The sequence below is a fragment of the Schistocerca piceifrons genome, chromosome 2 (genome assembly GCF_021461385.2).
Source record: "Schistocerca piceifrons isolate TAMUIC-IGC-003096 chromosome 2, iqSchPice1.1, whole genome shotgun sequence".
NCBI lineage: Eukaryota > Metazoa > Arthropoda > Insecta > Orthoptera > Acrididae > Schistocerca > Schistocerca piceifrons.
This window is the reverse complement of record NC_060139.1, coordinates 616,980,889-616,990,825: the sequence shown is the minus strand read 5'-3', so window position 1 is coordinate 616,990,825 and position 9,937 is coordinate 616,980,889. Positions and strand designations below refer to the sequence as shown.

Here is a 9,937-nt window from a genome sequence, read left to right as displayed (position 1 = left end):
AGCATCATCTGCAAACAATCTAAGAGAGCTGCTCAGATCGTCTCCTAAATCATTAGCAACGGCAGAGGGCATATAGCGCTTCCTTGCAAAACGCCATATATCACTTCTGTTTTACTGGATGATTTTCGTCAATCACTACGAACTGTTACATTTCTGACAGGAAATCACGAACCCAGGCACACAACTGAGACGATAGTCCATAGGCAAGCGATTTTTTTAGAAGTCGCTTGTCAGCAACGGCATCAAAAACCTCCTGGAAATCTAAAAATATGGAATCAATTTGACGACCCCTATCAATAGTACTCAATACTTCGTAAGAACAAAGAGATAGTTGAGTTTCACCAGAGCGATACTTTCTGAATCCGTGTTGGCTTTTGGTCAATAAATTGTTCTCTTCGTAGTAACACATAGTGTTCGAACACAGTATATGTTCCAAAATCATACCGCAAATCGTCGTTAGCGGTATGGGTGTGTAGTTTAGCGGATTACCCCTATTACATTCCTTCGGTCCTGATGTGACTTGTCCAACTTGCCAGTCTTTGGTTACGGATCATTCGACTTGCGAACAGTTGTATATGACGCGAAGTGTGGGGCTACTTTATCAGCACACTCCGAAAGGAACCTAACTGGTATGTAATCTGGATCGCTGGCTTTGCCTTTATTAAGTGATTTAAGCTGCTTCGCTACACCCAGGGTATCTACTTCTAAGTTGCTCATGTTGGCTCTGAGCATGCGGTACCCTCACAACCGATTTTTGAACCTTCCCCGTTGCATGTAAATGTCGCACGACGGTGGAACAATCACAGTTCACCATATTTGGCTGTTCTCGAGTACATTGACATGGCTCATTGTGGATTAATGCGCTTCAGCGAACTTCGTCTAACCCCGAAGATCTTCCTGAAATTGGAGAGCCACTAATGTCAAAACGATTCTCCTTAAAACGACAAAAGCAATTTCTTGCCGTGCTCTGTCTAATAGCAATATCCCCACAACTCAAACAGAAGAGTATCTCGGAAACGCTTCCGATTTCTCCACCTGGCACTCCATTTTCTAGTGTCCACAGCTCCGCTCTCGCATTCCAAACGACAAAATGACAATATTCTAACTCAAATAGCAACAGTAAAATGCAAATAAAAAATGACGGTCGATAAATAACGCCTGGCAAGTGAAATGCTGACATGCAAAACAAAAACTCTAAGAACTTACTTACCAATCTAATATATGACAGAACATATAAATGCATTTTTACAGACGTAAGAATCCCAGCTGTCTCAATTTTGTCGACCATATATTGGTGACAAATACGTGTAGAAGTAAATTAGACACTTGTGATTTATCAGTTACTATAGCATAAAAATGAAAAACCTAATTGGCTTCAAATGGTTCAAATGGCGCTGAGCACTATGGGACTTAACTTCTGAGGTCATCAGTCCCCTAGACCTTAGAACTACTTAAACCTAACTAACCTAAGGACATCACACACATCCATGCCCGAGGCAGGATTCGAAACTGCGACCGTAGCGGTCGCGCGGTTTCAGACTGTGGCGCATAGAACCGCTCGGCCACCCCGGCCGGCAAAAACCTAATTAACAAATCGTTAAAACGTAGTTAACAATCACTTTATAAATGCGAATGATCTTAGTAAACAAATGATCAGAAGCTGATTGAGGGAGCTGGCATCCAATAATCAAAAGTCTGCAAAAGAGTCCAGCCTTTCACAGTAAATTTTCAGACACGAAAACAAGATGTGGTTTACATCAGTTTCTGTTTCAAAATCACACTCAATGGTAAGGAAACTGTAAATGTTGATTCGATGTTGATGGAGAGGAAAAAAGGCGTGGTTCGAGCAGAGTCGAAAGATAAAGTAAATCGTTGATCTTTCACACGTGTCCTCGTGAAACTCTGCTTTGTAGGAATTCGAGATAGTGACAGATACGCATTTCTGGGGTGTTGTCAGAACAATGAAGGCTGCTACGTAACAATCGCGAGCTCTGCCAATGAAGCTGTGACTTCGATTGGATCGTTGGCGTAGCAAAACCGCTATTGAAAAATCAGTGGGCGATTTTTATCGGTAAGTTTAGCATAAACAGTTTCTTTTGTGTTTCATAAGGAACACGTAATTACATCAGATAAATAGTTTTCTCTATGTAATAGCTATTACTGTTTCCTCTTTTTGTGCCACAAATGTTTCCATATGAGTCATCACGCTGCACGTAACGTATATGTGCTAATCAGCGTAATATAAAATGTGAATAACGTCTGGTTAGATGTTCGATGGGCCTTTATAGTCCTAATCAAGGCAGGGTGAATAAATATACACTGAAGGTCACTCTGACACTGTTTATCATTTGTGGCATCTTTTCTATTAGAGTAAATCCGGGAGAGTTGGACCACTCAGTTGGACGGACCAAATGCACCGCTGGAGAGCAGCTCCTGCTACTTGCGAGGAATTTATTTTGTGAACGAACGTGGTGCAAAAGAGTACCGTCCTTTTTGTGTTAGTTCTGGAGAAAAATCACATTCACTGTTCTGGTAAGCTGAAAAGGCTTTGCCTAGTAGTTAAATAATTTTAGTATTTTAGGGCTTAGTTTGCACAATGTCGGTGCAGTTTTTTTACTCCCAACTTGACAAATGTGTAGGCATGAAACAAACGTAAAACGGCCACCGAGCTCACTGCCTACAGACAGAAGTCTGGGTGGTTCATCTCTCCCAGGCGATCAAAACAGATGGACCAGTGTTATTTGGGATTATAAATCTTGACTGAATATTGGTTTTCTAATGAGTTTTTCGTTTTCATGCGAGGGAGATGGAGCGCAAGTTTAGATGCAGACATTCTAGAAGATGATGAAACAACTTCGACAAATAGGGTGAAGGTGATTGTGTTGTGTGGGCTGAAATTTATTACAAAACTGATAAAAATGGCCGGCCGCTGTGGCCGAGCGGTTCGTGGCGCTTCAGTCTGGAAACGCGCGACCGCTACGTTCGCAGGTTCGAATCCTGCCTCGGGCATCGATGTGTGTGATATCCTTAGGTTAGTTAGGTTTAAGTAGTTCTAAGTTCTAGGGGACTGATGACCTCAGCTGTGAAGTCACATAGGGCTCAGAGACATTTGAAGCATTTGATAAAACTAACGATTGGATTCAGTGTTTTTCGTATTCGCGATGGTCACATGAATATTGTTCAACATTTTCGTAATAAGTGTCTTGCTGTGGCGAGAGGACAAATATTCAGTCCAGAATTATAATGACTAAAATATTGAATAACGTAATTCTGTATTCATAACAAGATATTCCAAATAAAATTTTGAAATGTTGACTCTTTTGTTCACATATAGCTGCTTTTTATGGTCCATCTCTCTCAGCACACTTGCCCATCTCACCAATACACCTATGGATGAGGTGGATCACTCATGTATATTTTCATTTTATCGTATCGCTTGTATTTTAAGTGCCAGAGCTTCAATAATTTATTATAGTAAGTTTATATGACACTCTATACGAAAATATTACCAGAAATTAAAAAAAATAATAACACACAAATTTTTGCCTAAGAAAGAAAATTGGTACGACTCTACTAAAAAAAAATACGTAGAATGATACAATGCCCTGGACATTTTTGTTATAAATATTACGTCGCTCAGTTTAATGAGGGTTCAGTGCTCCTTTGCTTTGCGCCAGTAAACAGTAAATATGAGGTGATGACGGGAGGTGACCTGGCATGTGCTTCTAATGTACGTGAGGCTCCGCCCCTACTGTAAGAGGCGAGGTGACAACATTTTGGATTCTACGGCGGCGCCGGTCTCCCCGGGCACGCAGTCCATTGTGCAAAGGCGGGAAGGCGCATCCCAGAGGTCAGGCGGTGAGCCAGCCGACAATACGGGCGGCGCTGCAGAAAGCGGACACGAGCGCCTGCTCGCTCCATTAGCCATATACGAAAAATTCTGTAGCTGAGGCTTCTCTCACACACCAGGGAAATCAAGGCGGCTGCTGCTGCTGTCACACGCCGGTGCAGCGCTAGAAGAAAGCCACGGCAAAGGCGTCCCCGGCATACACGCGTTTTTTTTCTGTACCTTTTCTGTTACACCTCACACAAACACAGGTGCGCGGCTCGGGCCCTGTGCCAGCCGGCCGGCGGTGTATACATCTTTGTTTACAGAGTGCATTAGCGTCGGCTGTTACGGCGTCTTCTGCAGGTGCCATTATACGCCGCCGGTGAGGGCAGCCGTATAATTTTACGACTCGCAAACACCTTTAGACTTATACACAGGGGTCACATTACCGATTCCGGCAGGGGCGGCAGCGCCGAGCGCGTGGAGGGGCGGCCCGCCCCGCTATTGGCCGGCGCCGGCTCCGCCCCCCGCGAGCTCGGCCCCGCCCCGGGCGCCCCTCCAGGGAGGAGCAGCACGCGGTCCGTGCTGCTCAGTGTGGCTCCGGCAGCAGCCATGGACGTGCAGAACTGGAGTCCCCAGGAGCGGCCGCAGCAACACCAGCAGCAGCAGCAGACGCCGGCGCAGGCCGAGCCGCACATCAAGCGGCCCATGAACGCCTTCATGGTCTGGTCGCGCATCCAGCGCCGCAAGATCGCGCTCGATAACCCCAAGATGCACAACTCGGAAATCTCGAAGCGGTTGGGCGCCGAGTGGAAGCTGCTCTCCGAGACGGAGAAGCGGCCGTTCATCGACGAGGCGAAGCGGCTGCGCGCCATGCACATGCAAGAGCACCCCGACTACAAGTACCGGCCGCGGCGGAAGCCCAAGGCCGGCGGCGGCTTAGCGATGGGCCAGCAGTCGGCGCTGCTGGCGCCGCCGTCGCTGAAGGCGTCGGCGTTCCCGAGCTTCGCGCTGCCACCCTACTTCCACCACCAGCACCACGCTGACATGTTCGCGGCGCCGCCCCCGCCGCCGCCCCCGCACCATCACCACCACCACGCGTACTTGGGCTCTGCCTTCGACGCCGTCCATCTGTCCAAGCTGGTGGCGGGCGACAAGTCAGGCGCGACGGCTGCGGCGGCCGCGTCGCTCATCTCGTCCTTCTACTCGTCGCTGTACCCGCCGGTGCGGCTGCCGTCGCCGCAGTCCAAAGCAGGCGCCGGTGCGCCGCCCCCGTCACCTCCGCCCCCGGCGCCACTGGGCTTCTTCCCGCCCCCGCCGCCTCCGCCGCTGCTGTACGCCGCCGCCGCCGCGCAGGCCGCCGCCGCCTCCTCGGGGGACGTGGAGCTGCGCCGGCCCGTTCCGGTCATCTTCTAGTGTGAGTACTCTCCCGTGTGGACTCGCGAAGCGAGAAGGGCGCACTGCCCTGTCCTACCAAAGCCAAACTCTTGTGCGTCAGCACTACGAACGTTGTTACGTTATCTTGTTAGATGTCTTCATTTCTGAAGCCAACGAGTAACCAAAACCAGTTTTCTACTTCATATTGTCTCTTTAATTTTCATCAGCTGGTACCAGCAGTACTATAATGTCTCATTATAACTGTGTACGTTTCCCTAAGTTCGCAATGTTAAGTATTTGTTGTACATAAAGTGTCATTAAATGGCCTATATTAAGTTTACAGTCTGGTGCCTGCGCATCCCTAAGATTGCGTTTTACAGAGTTACACTGGAGACAGCTTTACCTTGCTTTTTCATAAGAAATGACATTATTTGTTTGTATCCACCTTACGCTCGTGTAGCTCTTATATTTGTTCTTCTTACGTTCCCATCAAGATATCAGAGAAAAAAAATCACACAAATAATGCTCTCGTTCAACTGCAGTTCGCTGGTTCATCTAACACACTGTTATGCACCTAAGAGCTCTCCACTGCGTAAACGTATGGTTGCTAGCAGTTAATACAAAACTTAATCATGTTTGAGTTTTTCTTGGGCTAACTATCATTTTTGTATTTTTCCCCCTGTTAACTGTTTGAAGGAAATAAACCAGCTCCACTTCGCGTTGAAATTCTCCGCGTTGCTGTGCCGTTCTTTACTACGTAGCAGGTTTTTGAAACTAACGTCATTTTTTTAGCAGTTGCCTCATTAATACTTGGTTTATTTATTACTCCAATATTCCATGAATGTTATCCGTTTGAAAATTCGGAACTCCACAGTTAAGTTGTACAGTGTCACTTTGTTTTGTCCTCCATAAAACGGTCTTTTCTCATTACTGCAACAACTAACAGCTAGGCCACCTCTAATGACACACAGTACTAAGCTGTTCCTTTAACAATTTATGCTCAAAGCACAGTCCTGTATAAAACCCGTGCTATTACAAAATTTAGTGGAAGAACGAAAGTTACTTGCTGTGCGCTATAAACGCTTATTTCTTCAGTAATGCTCCGTGCAGTTGAATTTCATTCGTTTACTCTGGTACCATGCAAAACAATATGTTAAACTTAGGTCTCTTTACAATGAGATGACAAAGCTTCCACCATTTCGCAATATGCTTGTATCTGACCAAAATCACAATACTTGCTTCTAAAGTTTGTTTTATATTTGTACTGTAAATAATTTAACGAAATTCGTTTATTTTATTGTCTGTAAAAAAATTACGGGAGTAATAGTATTTATTACTGATTTTGTACAAATTATATGAAGTAATTTTACGCTGTTATAAACGTAGAAAAATGTGTGCGTGTGTGTCTCTTTGTTGTCATTAATGACAGCATTGTTCATAACCGTTTTTTTTTCACGAGATCGCATAATGTTATTGCTGTTAGTTGTACTATGTAGTTACCGTCTTATAGTGAATTATTACATTGTACTATGCAAAATGAAAACACTTTAGCTTTGAGATTACTTCGTGTTCATCAGACAATGCAAAAGTACTCATCAGCGGCAAAGCTTCACTTGCCCGATCATTCACAGCAGTTACTCGAATAATTTTGTGCCATACTGACTCTGGATGCCATTTGTATGGTGGTGTTGACGTGCATAATTCATGCACTTTCATGTTGTATTACAGTGTGCAATTTTGTTAATAAAAGGTATGTTTATACAAAAATCTGTGTTGTCAATTGCTTTCATATTCCTTCCTGTGTCATTTTTACGTCCATCCTTAGTTTAGCAAAAATTCAGCAACGTCATAGTTATTTTCTTTTAAGAGAGGTATCCAAATCCTGTCCTTATTTCTGTTGTCCTACTTTTGTAACATTCACAGAAAATCTTTACTTCAGAGATGAGAAATCCTGCAGTAACTAGCTAACAATGTGCATCTATTTAAAAGTTGTAGATAGATTTTGAACCATACAATAAACCACATGATGTTATGAAACTAGCATCATTTCATTACGAGTGTTTCGATTGCATTCATGTATCCGTCACTTTTTTGATACTGCAATATTATATTTAAGAATCAGAAACAGACTGTTTTGCTCCACTAGCATTTTACTGATAAGAACTGTTATCACCTGCGGACGATGTAAAAAACCGATAACCGGGTTAGTAATGTGCAAGTATTACAGGAATGAATAACATAGTGTTTATTTTTCCTTCTAAAACAGTTTCGGTTCTTTACTTGTTGCTGTTATAAATTACTTTCAGTGAGAGTTTCTGTGTTTACTGGCGACCTTCATGAAAATTCTAATGTTATCAATACGAAAAAGTTACATTCTTAGCAAATTAAAGGGAAGAAAATAAGAAAAGAACTGACCAGATTACAGACATACATCTTACATTACTGTAAAAGTTGCCTAAAAAAGAACTAAGACAACTTTTAGGACTGAACTAAGGCAGATAATTATACGTCATTTATAACTTTTTGTTAAATAAGTATCAATAAGTATGTTCTTGTTACCGGTATCGTTTCTTTGAGTACTCAGTTTTGTTTTTAACATAAAAGAAACTGATTGTTTGGCTGAGCTGGCCGGGGTGGTCGAGCGGTTCTAGGCGCTACAGTCTGGAACCGCGCGACCGCTACGTCGCAGGTTCGAATCCTGCCTCGGGCATGGATGTGTGTGATGTCCTTAGGTTAGTTAGGTTTAAGTTCTAGGGGAATGATGACCTCAGAAGTTAAGTCCCATAGTGCTCAGAGCCATTTGATCCATTTTTTTGTTTGCCTGATTGAGATATGTTGAAAGAAATCACAAATATAATTAAGTGTTTTTACTGTTACTGGTCGCTGGTAGCGGTTAAGCAATTTAAAAGAACACCAGGAACCAATAAGGTACAGAAAATAAATAGAGTGGAGCTCATTTCTAAAATCAGCTGTGTCACTGAAGTATGTAAAATACTAATATGAATTCTGAACTTACTAACTGGAGAGAAGTATGTGATCAAGAGTAGTTGTGTCCGTTATCTTCCACAAATTAAAAGATAATTTTCTTTTTGAGGGTATCCTGTACTCTTTTTTTGTTCGTTGTCAGACCTTCGGTTTTTCCACCATTAGCACTGTTCAGAAACATAGTCACGTTCTTTAGCTGTTTAAACAAGGAGCTGCGCCTGTTATAGGCGGCATCGAAGACACAAAACAGCTGTAAGATATTGTTCCGGCATTCAGTACTAAACATTTTTGCCTTCTTAGCCAACTCAGCAATATCGTTACGTATCTCGTTTCACGCTTCCTAAAATGAAACAAATGAAAGTCTGTCGCCGCGCGGGATTAGCCGAGCGGTCTCAGGCGCTGCAGTCATGGACTGTGCCTCCCTCGAGCGTGGGTGTGTGTGTTTGTCCTTAGGATAATTTAGGTTAAGTAGTGTGTAAGCTTAGGGACTGGTGACGTTGGTAGTTAAGTCCCATAAGATTTCACACACATTTGAACTTTTTTTTGTCTGTCTAGACCATGGCACCTTAAGGTTCAAATGGCTCTGAGAACTATGGGACTTAACATCTATGGTCATCAGTCCCCCAGAACTTAGAACTACTTAAACCTAACTAACCCAAGGACAGCACACAACACCCAGTCACCACGAGGCAGAGAAAATTGGCACCTTAAGGATAATGCATGTAGGGAAACAATACTATCAAATGCGGAGTCAATTTTTCCTGTTTAAATTTACAGCGCATATTGTTACTGAGTTGTTTCACAAACGTTGAAGACTAAAAATTCGCATAATATTGACATAATATAGGTGTTCTTCAAGAGTATGCTGGTAAATACTTTCTTATGGTTTGGTTGTAGGTGTGGGACCAAACAGATTCACAATAATGACACTAAAAATGAACTGATCTATTTTTCTACAATGTTACACTCGTATTTATAATTGGCCTTTAGAGGAGACGCAAATGCAAAACATTTAAAACGCTTCGTGGTTTCAGTGAGTTAAGGTTACTACCGACGAAGCGAATGTAAGTTTTATTAGGAAATTTTATTAAGGAAATTACCACAGGCCACCAGGCAATGACGAGTGAGAAACTCGTTGACACATATCCTAGAGATGGAGTTATCGTCTGGAATCTGAGAAGATTTCTCTCTACAAATCTACACAATTCAACACTTCGTCAATTTAAACCTATAAAAACTGTATTACTTCTTCAGTCACAATATCTAAGAATAATTTATACTTGCTCATCACTGGAATAGACAGCACAGCAAACATCAAAGTGTTTACGTGCACTTGGTCCATACAGTAACTATTACGACAGCTACAGCACAACACAGTCAATTTTAAGCTCGAAAAGGCAACTACAGAGAGAATTTTGAAAGGCAGAAAAAAACTATAATTATGTGTTAAATATAACTATTAAAAATGTAATTGACTTTATATTGATTGACTTACAGGTTTATTTATGTATATCATATTGGAAATGACATGAAATAATTCTTCATTCTGTCTGTATCTTGGTTGCGAATTACGAAAATAACGTTGCCATAAAGTATCAACGCAGAAATAAGTACAACTGCAAGTCCACATAGATAGTTCCTACTTAAATTCTCATTCTGTATGTGCTACATGACAGGTAGAGCGTTTAATGATAGTACTAATCGTTTTTTGTACAAAAACTAGAAACAACATTTTACTCACGAGTC

General features: G+C 42.6%; 1 protein-coding gene across 1 annotated transcript; it reads left to right on the top strand.

The window, feature by feature from the left end:
• Positions 1-4,444: 4,444 nt before the first annotated feature.
• On the top strand, positions 4,445-6,973 carry LOC124775666 (SOX domain-containing protein dichaete-like). The gene is made up of 2 exons (XM_047250494.1): positions 4,445-5,053; positions 5,159-6,973. Exons 1-2 carry the CDS (start codon positions 4,538-4,540, stop codon positions 5,243-5,245), a joined length of 603 nt encoding a protein of 200 aa, XP_047106450.1. The 5' UTR covers positions 4,445-4,537; the 3' UTR covers positions 5,246-6,973.
• The last annotated feature ends 2,964 nt before the right edge of the window (positions 6,974-9,937 follow it).

Excerpts from the sequence above, each read along its gene's own strand:
- LOC124775666 (XM_047250494.1), top strand. The coding sequence starts at position 4,538 with ATGAACGCCTTCATGGTCTGGTCGCGCATCCAGCGCCGCAAGATCGCG. Across the intron at positions 5,054-5,158 it reads ACTCGTCGCTGTACCCGCCG|CTGCTGTACGCCGCCGCCGC; the intron begins GTGCGGCTGCCG and ends CCGCCTCCGCCG.